At 47.4% G+C, this 17,338-nt stretch overlaps 2 protein-coding genes across 3 annotated transcripts in view; both read right to left on the bottom strand.

The window, feature by feature from the left end:
* ADCY7 (adenylate cyclase 7) overlaps positions 1-10,036 on the bottom strand; it is a 105,485-nt gene extending 95,449 nt beyond the window's left edge. Inside the window, exon 1 of the mRNA XM_075577022.1 lies at positions 9,918-10,036. The gene's annotated coding sequence lies outside the window, so the exon portion shown is untranslated. The remainder of the gene's footprint in view (positions 1-9,917) is intronic.
* Positions 4,956-17,338, bottom strand: part of TENT4B (terminal nucleotidyltransferase 4B) — a 30,993-nt gene continuing 18,610 nt past the window's right edge. For both annotated transcript variants that reach the window (XM_075577025.1, XM_075577024.1), the window contains 5 exons: positions 17,149-17,275; positions 16,760-16,863; positions 15,604-15,788; positions 13,631-13,795; positions 4,956-10,889 (listed from right to left, as the gene is read on the bottom strand). In XM_075577025.1, the coding sequence (XP_075433140.1) occupies positions 10,713-10,889; positions 13,631-13,795; positions 15,604-15,788; positions 16,760-16,863; positions 17,149-17,275 (758 nt within the window). In that variant the 3' untranslated portion in view covers positions 4,956-10,712. The remainder of the gene's footprint in view (positions 10,890-13,630; positions 13,796-15,603; positions 15,789-16,759; positions 16,864-17,148; positions 17,276-17,338) is intronic.

Below are 17,338 nucleotides of genomic sequence, written 5' to 3'. Positions count from 1 at the left end.
AGTGGATGGCAGTACCTGGCCTTCACGGTGGGTAAGTGGAGTGGATGGCAGTACCTGGCCTTCACGGTGGGTAAGTGGAGTGGATGGCAGTGCCCGGCCTTCACGGTGGGTAAGTGGAGTGGATGGCAGTACCTGGCCTTCACGGTGGGTAAGTGGAGTGGATGGCAGTACCTGGCCTTCACGGTGGGTAAGTGGAGTGGATGGCAGTGCCCGGCCTTCACGGTGGGTGAGTGGATGGCAGTGCCCGGCCTTCACGGTGGGTAAGTGGAGTGGATGGGAGTGCCTGGCCTTCACGGTGGGTAAGTGGAGTGGATGGCAGTACCTGGCCTTCACGGTGGGGAAGTGGAGTGGATGGCAGTACCTGGCCTTCGTGGTGGTTAAGTGGAGTGGATGGCAGTACCTGGCCTTCACGGTGGGTAAGTGGAGTGGATGGGAGTGCCTGGCCTTCACGGTGGGTAAGTGGAGTGGATGGGAGTGCCTGGCCTTCACGGTGGGTAAGTGGAGTGGATGGCAGTACCTGGCCTTCACGGTGGGTAAGTGGAGTGGATGGCAGTGCCCGGCCTTCACGGTGGGTGAGTGGATGGCAGTGCCCGGCCTTCACGGTGGGTAAGTGGAGTGGATGGGAGTGCCTGGCCTTCACGGTGGGTAAGTGGAGTGGATGGCAGTACCTGGCCTTCACGGTGGGGAAGTGGAGTGGATGGCAGTACCTGGCCTTCACGGTGGGGAAGTGGAGTGGATGGCAGTGCCTGGCCTTCACGGTGGGTAAGTGGAGTGGATGGCAGTGCCCGGCCTTCACGGTGGGTAAGTGGAGTGGATGGCAGTGCCTGGCCTTCACGGTGGGTAAGTGGAGTGGATGGGAGTGCCTGGCCTTCACGGTGGGTAAGTGGAGTGGATGGCAGTGACTGGCCTTCATGGTGGGTAAGTGCAGTAGATGGCAGTGCCTGGCCTTCACGGTGGGTAAGTGGAGTGGATGGCAGTGCCTAGCCACTATGGTCGGTAGGAGCGACTGTGGGTGTGGGATAGTAGCCGTGAGTCTAGGCAACTCCAGTCCTCAAGGGCCACCAACAGGTCAGGTTTTTCAGGAAATCCCTGCTTCAGCACAGGTGGCTCAATCAGTGACTCAGTCTTCGACTGCACCGCCTGTGCTGAAGCAGGGATATCCTGCAAACCTGACCTGTTGGTGGCCTTTGAGGACTGGAGTTGCCCACCCCTGGTCTAGTCTAATGCTTAATTTAGGATGTGGGTTTTAGGGTTTGATTTAAGGGTGGCACTGTATGAAACCACGTCAATCTAGTAAACAAGGAAGTGACAGCAGTGTTATGCTTTTTGTTTGGTTTTGTAATGATGCTGTAAATACTGACTGTGGATTATTAGAGGTGAATTGTGGGTAATCACCCAAGCGAGAAGTTCGCACATGGTTAGATAAGATTCAGGGTACCGAGCATTTCTACCTTGCAAACTGGTCCAGCTCTCTGCAAACCGCTGGTTATTAAATAGCCCATATTATCTAGCACAGTGGTTCTCAACTCCAGTCTTCAAGCCCTCCCCCCCCCCCCCAAACAGGTCAGGTTTTCAGGATATCCCTGCTGCAGCACAGGAGGCTCAATCAATACCTGCTGCAGCACAGGTGGCTCAATCAGTGGCTCAGTCTTTGACTGAGCCTTTGATTGAGTCACCTGTGCTGAAGCAGGGATATCCCGAAAACCTGACCTGTTGGGGGGGGGTGGGGGGGGGAGAGGCTTGAGGAATGGACTTGACAACCCCCTGACCTAGCACACGGATGATAAAGTGCATTTGATTTAGTTCTGCATTGCTTCGATGTATTCTTATTTTAAGGAAGCAGATCAGAGATAATCAGTGAACTAGTGGACGATTAGGTGTGGCGGATCAATATAAAATTAACCCCAACTATATCATCTTTAGAACGTGGATGAGGACGACCTCAGCTGACGGTAGGTTTGACTTCTGGCAGAGAGAACACAAGTTTGGAAACCTCACACTTTAACTCGTAGACACGGCATCCGTCTTAATAGTTCTGTTAACCCCCACACACCCTATATTTATTTGCTATAGGTGGTGTGGGGGGCAAATATCAACATACAGTATACAGGATTTGCATTAAAATGTTCCAAGCCCCTAACCAGTCTGGGACATGTAGCTACGTTCCTAGCCCCGAACCAGCCTGGGACATGTAGCTACGTTCCTAGCCCCTAACCAGCCTGGGACCTGTAGCTACGTTCCTAGCCCCAAACCAGTCTGGGACATGTAGCTACATTCCAAGCCCCTATCCCGCCTGGAATCTGTAGCTATGTTCCAAGCCCCTATCCAGTCTGGGACATGTAGCTACGTTCTGAGCCACTAACCAGCCTGGGACATGTAGCTATGTTCTGAGCCCCTAACCAGTCTGGGACATGTAGCTACGTTCCTAGCCCCTAACCAGCCTGGGACCTGTAGCTATGTTCTGAGCCGCTAACCAGTCTGGGACCTGTAGCTACGTTCTGAGCCCCTAACCATCCTGGGACCTGTAGCTACGTTCTCAGCCCCCAACCAGCCTGGGACCTGTAGCTACGTTCTGAGCCCCTAACCATCCTGGGACCTGTAGCTACGTTCCTAGCCCCTAACCAGCCTGGGACCTGTAGCTACGTTCTGAGCCGCTAACCAGCCTGGGACCTGTAGCTACGTTCTGAGCCCCTAACCAGTCTGGGACATGTAGCTACGTTCCTAGCTCCGAACCAGCCTGGGACCTGTAGCTACGTTCTGAGCCGCTAACCAGCCTGGGACCTGTAGCTATGTTCTGAGCCCCTAACCAGCCTGGGACATGTAGCTACGTTCTGAGCCGCTAACCAGCCTGGGACCTGTAGCTACGTTCTGAGCCCCTAACCAGCCTGGGACATGTAGCTACGTTCCTAGCCCCGAACCAGCCTGGGACATGTAGCTACGTTCCGAGCCCCTAACCAGCCTGGGACCTGTAGCTACGTTCTGAGCCCCTAACCAGCCTGGGACCTGTAGCTACGTTCCTAGCCCCGAACCAGTCTGGGACATGTAGCTACATTCCAAGCCCCTATGCCGCCTGGAATCTGTAGCTATGTTCCAAGCCCCTATCCAGTCTGGGACATGTAGCTACGTTCTGAGCCACTAACCAGCCTGGGACATGTAGCTATGTTCTGAGCCCCTAACCAGTCTGGGACATGTAGCTACGTTCCTAGCCCCTAACCAGCCTGGGACCTGTAGCTATGTTCTGAGCCGCTAACCAGCCTGGGACCTGTAGCTACGTTCTGAGCCCCTAACCATCCTGGGACCTGTAGCTACGTTCTCAGCCCCCAACCAGCCTGGGACCTGTAGCTACGTTCTGAGCCCCTAACCAGCCTGGGACCTGTAGCTACGTTCCTAGCCCCTAACCAGCCTGGGACCTGTAGCTACGTTCTGAGCCGCTAACCAGCCTGGGACCTGTAGCTATGTTCTGAGCCCCTAACCAGTCTGGGACCTGTAGCTACATTCCTAGCCCCTAACCAGCCTGGGACCTGTAGCTACGTTCCTAGCCCCTAACCAGCCTGGGACCTGTAGCTACGTTCCTAGCCCCTAACCAGCCTGGGACCTGTAGCTACGTTCCGTCATCACGTTTATTGGAAAGGATTGTTGGCAAACAATTTGTAAAGCCCACACACACAATATAAGCCATTGACGGTTGTAAATGCAACTTTCCAAGTGGATAGGCTCTCTGGTATGAACTTCGCACCGGCCCAGCCTTCACCTCCCCCGCTTATCGTCTCCAGACGGACGTCGAGGTTGTTGCAAGATACAGGGTAACCTCAATAGGAAAAGACGCAGCTTGGAAGACCTGGAGATCCTCACCCCCTGCCTCTCTGGGTCTGTCTGTCCCCTTGTCCTTGCTTTACCTCCCCATGTACCTGGTTTCCACTTCTCCTTCCCTATAGATGGCAAGCTTCTTGGGGCAGGGCCCTCCTTTCCTAATGTACCAATGTTTGATTATTTTATTGGTATAGTCACCTGACCCTATTGTACTGAGCTGAATAATATTTTGGCACGTTATAAACGCAATTAATAATAATATGGGACTTACACAGTGGTGCAGGCAACAATCTAATTACTGGAATTTTTCACTAATATTATTACATAGCAGCAGATTTCATAACGCGCATCCCATTTACTCACACTCGTTCTCGGGGTGTTGCTTTGAAGTGAGCACGCAGCGAGTCACCATTCAATAAGTGGGAGGTTCCTTTTGGCCAAAATGTGTATGGCAGTATATTTGCAGCATGGGAAGCTTACAGCTACGGTCTCCCTTTGTCTTAAAATGAAAACACAATGCAGCCGGTTGACATGCTTTATTTTTTTTAAAGACATTTTTTGAAGCAGGGGGCTCCGGAGCTGAACTGTGTTATAATTTCAGCTCGGAGGACCCCCTGCTTTCAGAGATACTTACCTTCATAGCAGTTCCAGTATCCCTGCAATCAGAAACTGTGTGCCCAACATAATGGCGACGTGCAAATGTCGCACAGGCCAATAGGAAGCCATAAAGTCATCTGTTGTGGCTTCCCATTGGTCAAACTTCAGAGATACCGGCATCCTTTACAGCAGTATCTTTTAGCAACCAAATGTATCCACCGAGCTAGGGATTCTGGGTAATGAGATGAGCACTCCCATACAATGTGCTATTGTCATACAGTGTTACGCTCATACCTGCCCCTTTGTACTGCGCTACAGAATATGTTTGCACCATACAAAAGTTACTAATGTAAGATCAAAGCAACCGACTCATCGGCAGAAGCGAAAGGGCTGAGTTATCCATGTCCCTTTTGAACCCCAAATCCCTGTCTCAGCTGCTGGATAAGAAGATGAAAGTTTCAGGTCATTGGGAAAAGGATATGTACAGTCAGAGGAAAAAACACATTAAGAATGGAATGTATAAAACCCAAAAAATAAATACACAGAGGTACTAGTTAAATTAAACATTTATTTATTCCCCTCCAACCCAAATCAGATATTCATAAAAGGTATTTCAACTAAAAAAAAAAAAAAGAGAGATAATTAGACTGAGTCATATACACAGGTGAAATGTACAATACGAAGCATCGGGCCAATAAAATCACCGGGAAATTAATTTCCTATTTCCATCTTGAAAAAAAATAAAATAAAAAGTTCAATTGCAGTTTAACGCCCTCCGGCAGGAAAGGCGTTAAGTCCGGGTTTCTAAGACACCCCTCCAAACAGGTCCTATGGATACCCCTGCTTCAGACCAGGTGGCTCAATCAAAGACACCACCACCTGTGCTGAAGTAGGGATATCCTGAAAACCTGACCTGTTTGACGGGGGTGGGGGGGTTGTCTGTCTTGAGGACTGGAGAACGTCTGCCTGAAGTCAAGATTTGCAAAGTAAACAGAATAATTGGACATAATGCTGGTTTATTTGAGGCAATAAAGAAACGTAACAATATTTACTCTCTCCCAAGTAAATATATCTCTCTCCCCCCATCAGAAAGATTTCGTTTATCCCCAAAGTGATTTTAAGCTGTCCAGGGAAAAAAAAAAAAGGTAAAATTTATGAAAACCATAAAAACTTGAGAAAACCTAAAGATCCCAATGGAATCAAGATTATTACCATTTAACATGCTGTCCTCTTATATTACATTTTCTTGCAACACCTCAGGGTGGTAAACGCAATCCAAGTCGCGATCGGTGCAGTCCGGCTTAGGACCAAAATAAGGCGTTAAATGATGGCGAGATACCCAATAAAAAATACCTCTCTCTTTATTCTTATTTAAATAGGAGGCAAATCCCCAAGATTGCACTCAACTCTTAATATCCACATAAAACGTTAAATCTTAATATAAATATTCCCTAATTTAAGAAAGGTCTGCTATTTTATTTGGTAGAAAAATTACAGTTTTACCTGACATTTTTATATTAAAGGTGTGAGGTTTTAGAAGTTTCACATTTTGTCAAAACAAATAAAATGTTGATAATCGGTAACGTACCACTGACATTATTTCCCTAAGGGAGACTGCACCTTTCAGTGTTTGGAAAAGGTCACCTATAGCAGTTACCAATACTGGATTCATACACACAAATAAAAGAAATTGTTCCCTGTGTGTGAAACAACTTTATGCACAACTATTGCAGAACAGAAAATTGGAAATAACACTGATCAGCTGTAAAGTGGCCTGACTTTCTTATGCAAAAGGTTCAGTGTTTTACTGATAAAACAAGAAAAATGATGAAGAAAAAAAAAAATATTGCTGTACAAGTAGAGATAAAATTCTGCATATTAAAATTAAAAAACATTGCAAGTTACCCGTTTGGGAAACTCTTCCTGCAAGTTAAATGGCAGCTGGATAATTCTATTCCTTAACGATGATGGCAATTATTAAAATCATTAGCGCTTTCTGCACGCCAATATCCTTTGCCGTGGTTCAGGTACCAATTAGATACTGCAGCCAAGATAACGCAGCTTGGGTATCTCACCTCCAGATCTGTTCCCGCCCCAAATAAACTCACCCTGCAGTTACATGACCCAAGTGACGGCGACAGGCTCAGCTCAGCCAGATTTACAGGATTAGTGAAAACAGCACTGCCCATGCTGCAGTTATTAGGGAGCGTTTCTGAAAGGGTTAAAGGACGCTGCAGTGGTGGGGGGCCGGGATGCTTTTTAGCACACACAGATGAGGGTTTATGGATATTGCCGTGTACAGGGCTTTCAAAACCTCACGGGCCTCGTCAAAATAGCTGTATCGTGCCTACAATTCTCCATGACCAACAACCGCTAGGGCAGGGGTGCTCAACGCCAACCCTCGAGGCGCCCCAACAGGTCAGGTTTTCAGGATATCCCTGCTTCTGCACAGGGGGCTCAGTCAACGACTGCACCACTTGTGCTGAAGCAGGGATATTCTGAAAACCTGAGCTGTTGGCGACCCTTGAGGTCTGGCGTTGCCCACCCCTGTGCTACCCAGTAGTGTTGATAAGGAAATCTCTAAATAGAAGGAGTTACGAATGAATAATTAGAACTAAAGCTGTAAGTGCCACTTTGGCTGGCGTGTGTCACCACCACACAGAAGCTCCAGTGGTCCTGACATTTTGCTATTCTATAACATTTTAGGTATCATTTCTACCCAACCATTCGTCTTTGTCTCACTTCTGTGTCCTCTGCCTGCCAAAGGGGACCAGACGTTGTTTGGAAAACCTTCTGCAAACCTCGTCATTGTCAGTCTCTGAAGATCTCCTTGTAGACCTCCATGTCTTTGACTGAGCCACCTCTGCCGAAGCAGGAATATCCTGAAAACCTGACCTGTTTGTGGCCTTTGCGGACTGGAGTTGGCCAGCCAGCGCACTACAGCAGAATCACAAGGCCATTAATAAGGAAGATAGCAGAGTACAGGCCCTGTGAGTTATCTTTCTTCTATAGTTCTCCAGAATAAGATATGACAGGACAATTTCAGACCTTCGAGAATTTCGAGGGTGGTGGATCTAGCTTTTCTTTGACGACGTAAAACGCATGTGGAACTAATCTTGCTTCTTTGCCCAACCTTATCAGATAAAAATTATCTTGGGGTAAAAAGGCACTAGGAAAATAATAAACTCGATCTTTGATAACAGATGGATAAGGTAGACGGGCGTTTTAAACCCTCTCGCTGCCAGCGAAAGGAGACAACGTCTAAAACAGTTAAACTTCCTTTAAAAATGACAATTACAAAACTCTTTTGCATGACAGTATTAGTGGTCGAACAGGTGAACATACGCCATATATTGTAACAAAGCTGCTCTTAGCACTGCAATTAGCGATTGCATTATTCAGCCATATCTAATGTTACCCATGAAAGTAAGAACACCTGAAAATAGCATTGTACACAGTTTTGGTAGATTATACCAAATATTGTAATATTTAAAGTCGTCGTGGTTTTGCCCAGCTATCCAGAACTTGCTCATCTTGTGACTGGATCACACAATTCATAGTGCCCAAGAAAGCGTAATTAACAACATACAAGCACATGAAATGACCCTGGTGAAGTGGTTATGAAAGGTTAGCGTTAATGTTTCTGTGTGATATTCATGGACCTCAGTGCAAATTGCTCATATTGGCTGCTCAACAAATAACTAGCAAAATAAATTTGAATAACTGCAAATCAGTCAGATTTTAACCTCTTCGCTGCCAGAAGGTTAACCAAATATACCTGAATGGGCTTATCCACAAAACAGCCCCCCTGAATTTTGTTTTAGATAACTTACCATGTGAAGTTTACCAAACAGCTGCTAAAAGAAATAGCGGATGCAACTCTGGGGAATATTTATCAAGTCTCAGGCATATGATGGGGGTGTATGCTGTAATTTCTGTTTCATGTGAAAAGTGGTGAGAGGAATGCAGAAGTACATGCATCGCGTAACAGTGAAAGAACTCCTGGAAAAATAGGGGCACACTACGTTTAACTGCTGCCAAACGTCCGAAGAAGCCTCTTACAGAACGGATTTACACCGGTCACCCGTGAGGCGTCTAAAAGGAGTTTGTCAAAACAAACGTGTACTGGGGGATCCCAAGCAGGATAGCGGGGTCCTGATCCCGTGTGGGGACTGCGCACTTAGTAAGGCCCCAAACTGCATCGTAGCATTGGGGGTATTGCTGTCACAGCAGGAGCTTAAACAAGTCTCTCCCCACAATGCTTTGCGTCAGCCTTTGAAGATCCTTCGGTAATTGACAGCTACTCTATACCAATCACGCTGCCCGCAGACAGAGGTGTGGTCCTCCCACGAGCTCAGGACACTCAGGACACTATACTGCCTGGGATCGGTCACACAGCTTTGTTAGCGATAGTCTGAGGAGTCGGTGATAAGAATGATTAATTAGGGGTTCGCAAAATAAATATTTTCTAGAGGGGGGGGGCACGTAATAAAGGTTGGGAACCGCTGGGTTACATAAACCTAGCTCTTTTGGGGCATGGCACATACTGCCAGTGTTTGGGCAGAAATGATAAAGTGGCTGATCGCGGATTAGCTATAAAAGTTTTTCCCCCCTGAAAATGTGTATTCCTCACTAAGCCAACGCAGTCAGTGGAGCGGCATCTCACCTCGTCAAGCCTGAAAGATTAGCGGCGTGATGGGGAACAAACCCAATGAAGTAGGTAAAGAAAATACAATTTGGGATGGGTATAGGATCCCCTTAACAAGCCAGAAATAAGCAGGGAGTAGAAGAGCTGAAACGGAACCGTGATAAAAGGGCGATAACCCTACGAAATGAGGCAATGCTGGAAGAATCAGGATTTAAAAAAAAAAATCAGGATATTAACCCAAAGCCATATCCTGCAGGCGTCTCTGGCAGCTAAGAGGTTAAGAGCACACAGGTGACGCAGGCCATTTCTAGTGGCGCATTATGAACAGAGATTGCAGATTCATTAACAGTTTTAAGGCTTTAAAGGAGCAATCCAAGCCGTTTTTTTTTTAAATCTTTAAACACGTTTGAAGCAGGGGGTCTCCGGAGCTGAACGCCATTACTTTCAGATCCAGGGAGGACCCCGTGCTTCCGGAGATACAGACCTCTATAGGGGGTGTCGGTAGCCCCTCTGGCTGAGCTGGCTGGGTTTTAAAGTTTAATGCTCCCGCGTCACGCGGCCAATAGGAAGTCGACCTGGATGACGTCACGGATAACCGGATGACTTCACCGCAGCTTTGAAACGCTGCCATAATGTGAACCCTGCTAGCCAGAGCGGCTACCGGCACCCCTTGCGGATGTATCTCCGGAAGCAGAGGGTCGCGGAGCCGAAATGAATGGGGTCCAGCTCCTGTTTCAATCCGGTTTGAAAAAAAAAAAAGTGAAGGGGGGGAGAACAAAAACCGCATGGCTTGCCTCTTTAAAGGACAAAATAAACCAATTTTCTGCTCTGCTAAAATGAATGGCAGACAATGGATACGCACCTTTGCCAGACACGTCAGGTGAAGCACTTGCACGCTGGGAGAGACCCTGTCTGGCAGCGCAGAGGTCACAGACTCGGCACGCCTCCCAAACTGGTCCTGAGTCAATTACACAGCTAAATCATTTGCAGTTTTTTTTTTGTTTTTTTTTGGTAGTTTTATGTAAAAAGTAACAAACCCACAATTACCACAAAAAAAAATTTGCAGAGTTTCTTGTAATATGGTAATTCTCTGTACGCACAATAAAATAGTAGAATATTCAAAACGATAAAAAAAATCATGCAGAATTAAAGTCATGAAATTTGGGCTTTTTTCCCCGCAGGATACACCCTTCCCAAATCCGGTACTTTTTTGAAAAGTTTTTTTTAGTTTTTTTTTTTTAAATTTCTTTTGTTTTCTTTTTTTTCCTTGTCAGGTTTGGTGTCAGCCCCACACGCCCCGAGTACTGGTTCTACAAATCAGCATGATGGGTCTGATCAGTGCAGATCTCTTGTTCTTACCACCTAAATATCTCCCCACTTATCACATGAGCAGCGGTTTGTTTTTTTCTCAAAGTGTTTTTTTTTTTTTTTTGCCTTTTTGAGATTGTTTTTTCCTTTTTAAAGTTTTTTTTGTTTTGTTTTTGCGGTTGGAAAAAAAATCTCCGTGATCCTTTCCGTGGGCAGCCGGGAAAAGGTCAAATAAAATTAAAAAAAAAAACCTCCCCAAAATGAGTTGCTGAATCAGTCCGAACGGTTTGGGCTCTTGTGGCCGGGAAACCGTTCAGCTGCGCGAGTCCGTCCGGAGAGCAGGCGGCGGCTATCTGCACAGGTCAGACTCCCTCTTGTGCTTGCGTTTTTTGCTGTGGTAGTGCTGGTGCTGTGCTCGGACGCTCGGTATGTGCCGGCTGGACAGGGATGTGCCGTGGCTCGTGTTGGGCTGACTCTGCGTGCTTTTGCTGGAGGAGGCGGAACGGAATAATCTCGTCGTGCCGTGCTGAAAGACAGAGGTAGAGCGTCACAGAGAGCGGTGGCAAGGACCCTGCTGAAAGGACAATGCTGGTTTTTAATGGGCATCCCCATCTAGGGCCAAAGTGTACTAATGGCAGTGACATGGTTAAGGGGTTAGTCCCTCCTACGGCCAAAGTGTACTAATGGCAGTGACATGGTTAAGGGTCAGTCCCGACTAGGGGCAATGTGTACTAATGGCAGTGACATGGTTAAGGGGTCAGTCCCTCCTAGGGGCAAAGTGTACTAGTAACATGGTTAAGGGGTCAGTTGTGACTAGGGGCAGAGTGTACTAATGGCAGTGACATGGTTAAGGGGTCAGTGCCTCCTAGGGGCAAAGTGTACTAATGGCAGTGACATGGTTAAGGGGTCAGTACCTCCTAGGGGCAAAGTGTACTAATGGCAGTGACATGGTTAAGGGTCAGTCCCTCCTAGGGGCAAAGTGTACTAATGGCAGTGACATGGTTATGGGGTCAGTCCCTCCTAGGGGCAAAGTGTACTAGTGACATGGTTATGGGGTCAGTCCCGACTAGGGCCAAAGTGTACTAATGGCAGTGACATGGTTATGGGGTCAGTCCCTCCTAGGGGCAAAGTGTACTAGTGACATGGTTATGGGGTCAGTCCCGACTAGGGGCAATGTGTACTAATGGCAGTGACATGGTTAAAGGGGTCACCTCTGGGTGACGTATGCCGTTAACGAACATTTGACAGATAGAAGTATTTTAAAACAATATGCTAAAGTTAGTATGTAAAGTAGTTGAGCGGAGACTTGGGAGGGGTTCGATTTCCTGTGGCTGCTCCCTTTTGTGCCATATAACTGTTCAACAAGGGTTTGCCCAGGCACAAAAAATAAATAACCTCCCCACCGGCTCGGACTAGGACAGGGCGGGAGAGGGGTACAAACAAAACCCTGGAGTGACAAACCCTCCCCCATGCAGAGGCCCCATAGAAATGCAATTTGTATTTAATTTCCAGAGCAACAAAAGACAAACTGCTACAGTTACATTAGTTTAGGTCTAACAAGGTTGTTTCAGCCGGCTACAAGGCACTGAACCGTTAAACTGGCGACACTGGAGACCCTTTTAGGGGTGGCCAACCCCAATCCTCAAAGGCCACCAACAGGTCAGGTTTTAAAGGATATCCCTGCTTAAGCAAAGGTTGTTCACTGTGCCACAGATTGACCTAGCTGTGTTGAATCAGGGATTTCCTTAAAACCTGACCTGTTTGTGGCCCTTGAGGACTGGAGTTGGCCGCCCCAGAACTAAACCAACCTGAGAAAAACAGCTTTTATGCAAATACAAACCTCGCTAGCAAAATCCTTACCCCCAAACCCACACACAGACCTTACAGTCTTGTACGGTATGGTATCAGCAGGACTACAACTTGCTGTGCTCAGAGAGGGGTTCTCTGTTAGTTACAATGCTACACGTATCTTGGAATAATGCAATACTGGTTTATGCAGACTTGTCTCTCTGCTAAAGTGAAACACAAGGTACTCTGTACCTAGGGTTGCCAGGCGGCATTTCCAAAATACGGGTAACAATGGCGAAAGGTGTTACACACTCGAGGCATGCACCTCCCCTCTCCATGCTGTTTCCTCCTCTCCATGGCCCCACCCCCAGACACCTGACACCACCTCCTGATTGGCTGCTGCTGGGTAGGTAATGCAGCCAATCAAGATGGAGGAAGCTGCCCAGTCCCATAGCAACAATCCTGCTCTCTCCCTGCTCGAGGAAATCCCACGGGGCAGCCAAGCCGGGCAGGTCACTATGTCCAGAGAGGTAATACCGGTATGTACATACACGCCCAGAGAGGTAATACCGGTATACACATACACGCCCAGAGAGGTAATACCGGTATACACATACACGCCCAGAGAGGTAATACCGGTATACACATACACGCCCAGAGAGGTAATACCGGTATACACATACACGCCCAGAGAGGTAATACCGGTATACACATACACGCCCAGAGAGGTAATACCGGTATACACATACACCCCCAGAGAGGTAATACCGGTATACACATACATGCCCAGAGAGGTAATACTGGTATACACATACACGCCCAGAGAGGTAATACCGGTATACACATACACGCCAAGAGAGGTAATACCGGTATACACATACACGCCCAGAGAGGTAATACCGGTAAACACATACACGCCCAGAGAGGTAATACCAGTATACACATACACGTCCAGAGTGGTAATACCGCTATACACATACACGCCCAGAGAGGTAACACCGGTATACACATACACGTCCAGAGAGGTAATACCGGTATACATACACGTCCAGAGAGGTAATACCGGTATACATACACATACACGTCCAGAGAGGTAATACCGGTATACACATACACGCCCAGAGAGGTAATACCAGTATACACATACATGTCCAGTATTACCTAATTTTTTAATGGACAGTGTCTAAATACAGGACAGTCTGGTTCAATACTGGACACCTGGAAACGCTAAATGTACCTTTATACGCTGGACAGTAACAGCAAAAGCAGACACCCCAAACTGAGAAAGTTCTCTATGCTAGGTCAAACGTCTACACACCCGGCCCTCGCCCGCCGACACACCCGGCCCTCGCCCGCCGACACACCCGGCCCTCGCCCGCCGACACATCCGGCCCTCGCCCGCCGACACACCCGGCCCTCGCCCGCCGACACACCCGGCCCTCGCCCGCCGACACACCCGGCCCTCGCCCGCCGACACACCTGGCCCTTGTTGCTGCTGTTTGAAGAGCTGGTTCTCTGGTTGGCTTGCACTTTGCCGCTGGGCTGGGAGGAGCCAACGCACGACTCCTGGGGGCCCGTTCGGCCGGCGCTGGTCGGCCGACAGCTGGGTTGTTTCGACGTTTTGAAAGGGGTTCCGTCCGAGTCCTGAATGCACAGATGTTTAATTACTTTCTTCTGAGAGAAACACGCGGTGTCACGCAAGGAGAGAGTGCGCTCCTGACTGCGCGGGACCAGACAAACAACAGAAATACTACAAGTGCGACCCAAGCAGCTATTACACACTGAGTCTCCCTGGCCTGGTAGCGACCCAATCCAGAATCCTATATTACTTTAACCCAAATAATGTTATTACTCTGCACCACGAGATTGCTTCGCTCAGCAGCAGCAGAGGTTAGACTTTTAAACTGCCCATGGCTCCATTTTAACTTCCCGTACACTTAATATTTCAAACGCTTCTATCACCAGATTTTAAAAACGAAAACCAGTGCTGGGAAGTGTTAGAAGAGATCTTTGGCAAACAGAAACAGGTGTTAGTGCACACGGCTGTTACAGAAATGAATTTATTTCCATTTATCCATGCGTTTTCATGCTCCTAAACAGCACTAGCCCACAATGTCCAGTGAAGAAATGACCCTCTATTTTAAAATCCGCTGTAGTTGCTGTTGCAGCATTTTGTGTTTCCCACCCAAATGTTTTCCTTTCCAAACAGACTAAAATGGGACATTCAGTAAAGTACACTGGGGCGCTGAGAGAGAGGATTCCATTGGTTGGTTCCCATGCACTGTTGTCTTGATAAATCGATTTAAAATATTACATTTTCAAGGGCATAATATTACAATAAAACGTAAAGTTTAAAAATAAACATCTTGTAGGATTCCCAGGTACTCCTGGGTAACAGTACTCACGGAAGTGCCCTGTGATTTGGACAGGGCTGTGTAATTCAATTGTTGTGCAATTCATAGAACATCCTACAAGATTTCCGCTTTATTTTAATATGATCATTCAAATTTAATATTTTAAATCAATTCATCAAGACAACACCGGAGTGCACCAACAAAGGGAATCCTCTCTCAGTACCCCAGTGTACTTTATTGATGCTCCAATTCTTTCCCAGGTAGCACACAGACCAACTTCATTATACGTTAGGTTTGAGCGAGGTTCCTCTCCATTTCCAAAATAGGACATTGTCACCAAATAGGCACTGCGGGGGCGACTCTTTAGGACACTGCGGGGGCGACTCTTTAGGACACTGCGGTGAGTGTAAAGAAGAATTTAAAAAGAAGTATAACCCAACTTACTGGTGAAGTCACCAGCGTTACTGCCTGCCTTTTAATGGATTTAAAATGGTCGTCCAATAGAAAGTCATAACCGATGATGTTGCAGCTTCCTATTGGCACAAGATTTGGCAGCCATTTTGTTTCCCCTGGCGAGGGATTGAATCCCGGTAATTTCTCAAATAAACTGAAAATGGAGCGGTTTAGCCAGTTGGGGAGGGGGTGCCGGTCATGCCGTTACGGTCCTACACATTCCGGCCCCTCGCAAACACCTTGCTCCCACAGGGCAGTCAAAGCATTAAACGGACACTCGAATTCGGCAAAACAGACTTCCTGGAACGTATTTAGGCAATAAAACCCTTCGTAACAATACCCCTGAACCCCGCTCTGTTAAAAAGATGCTCTGACCAGCTAGTTACACATCCCCGATACTTAGGTCAGCTATTGATCAATCCACGTTAAACGTATAGTTAGGTACACAGCTGTTCTTTATTTTTATTTTTTTACATAGCGCTAACCATAGTTCAACTACTTAACAGAAACGATGTGCACCATCTATCCTATATATGGATTTATCCCATTCGCCCGTACACCCATGCTTAATCTGCTGTACCCTCCACCAGTGAAAGCGTTAATGGCAGCAGTGCTCGCAAACCGTGGACCTGTTCAAATACTCACCACGTCGCTGGAGCTGGAGAGGGTAGAAGAGGAGGAAGACAGCGGCCCGGAGGAGTTACACGCGTGTTTACCGAGTGTCTCTGCGGTCTTATTCTGCGACTGGCCCAGGGAGGTGTGCTGTTCGGCCACGTTATTGTTACACTTATCCAAGTTCTGCATGTCCACTATTAAGGTCACGCCGTTCCCTGACAGGAGGAAGAGAGACAATGAAGGGATCAGGAACAGGAAATCAAAAGAGGGACACTGTCTTGTGTCTACACAGCGGCTTCCCATTCCAAAGTGCTGGACTAGCGAGAGATGCGAGCAGGCAACTCCGGGATGGAATTCTAGTCTTCCGGGTCCCGTCTAAAGGGGAAGTTATAGAAAAAGGACCACGGGGCTTTAACCTGGGGTAATAACGGCTTCAAAATGAGCTGTGAGCCCCCCACGGCAGCAATATCATTCTTTCTAATTGTTTAGAAAGTGATTGGTCCAAGATCAGTCGCCGTTGGCAGTAGTGGCCGTGGCTGGCATTGAACTCAACACAGAAATAAAATCCGACACCATACTACCTCTGTGACCTAACACTAAGGGGTTAGTCCCCATGAGGTGGGGGGAGGGGGGGGGCTAAACAACATACAAGCCCATCATGAAAATAGCCACAAATATTTTTTACACGTAATTGAGCATAGCTAAAGTGTACAAATTATTACATTACAGAAACATGACAACATTCCCCTCGGATAATTAAAACACAAACATGGATTATATACCCACTTAGGTTGTAAGGGACTCCCTTCCCACTATATGCTATATTATCATGTCCCGTGTATTACGGCGGTGAAGCGCCAAGTACTTGGATGGGGCTGTATGAAGACAAACATACAGTAAATAAAAATCCCACTTATGGTGCCTTTGCATGTCTGACGTGTCTGTAACCCTGTCTTTCCCCATTATCGCTTAGCATACACTGCTTCCACAGCAGCCAGGGATTCTGGGTAATGACATGTGAATGAACAAAATGTACATACATACATACATACATACATACCAATGAACGTGTTCCACAACACACACCAACAATGAAAACACACACACACATCCCTCAGGGGGCGACGTTGGAAGACACGGAGTGAGGCTTCTTTATAACCTCACATTTCTGGAAGGCGATTCTTACCATTATACGAGGAGTCGCACTTATTCGGCTGCCCCCAGTGCTTTGATATCCAGTCTCTGTAAGTGACCACTTCTTGGGTCACTCGAATGATACGCCCCAAGATGCTGTAAAATATAGAAATATTATCCTGGAGGTCGGCTTTTATTACGATCAGGGACAAAAGATTCAATGGGCCCTGCCCCAAAATATACCCACCCACCCACCAATATTCATATATATTTTGTGCACATATACAAGTGCGTGTGTGTGTTTTATATAAACACACACACACACAGATGATGTTGGAGTCTACCAACGTATAACGTCACACGATGAAGCGCTGCGTGCCCTAGCAGCGAAGGGGTTAATATCCAGTACGCCGGCAATCTGTAGCATGAGCCGGGCTTTACCTCTCCGCCTCGTTGTTGGGGTAGAATTTGGCGATGGGAGACACTGCGTGGCTCAGGACGACATAGGCGTAATCAAACGCTTGTTTCACCTGCATGGCGCCGTACGAACTCCGGCCCACATCATTACCTTGGAGGGGAGAGAGTGGAATGGGTTAGAACCAAAATCGGTGCCGCTCACTCACTGCTCTAT

This window comes from Ascaphus truei, chromosome 19 (genome assembly GCF_040206685.1).
Source record: "Ascaphus truei isolate aAscTru1 chromosome 19, aAscTru1.hap1, whole genome shotgun sequence".
Taxonomy (NCBI): Eukaryota; Metazoa; Chordata; class Amphibia; order Anura; family Ascaphidae; genus Ascaphus; species Ascaphus truei.
This window is presented reverse-complemented; position numbering and strand designations above follow the sequence as displayed.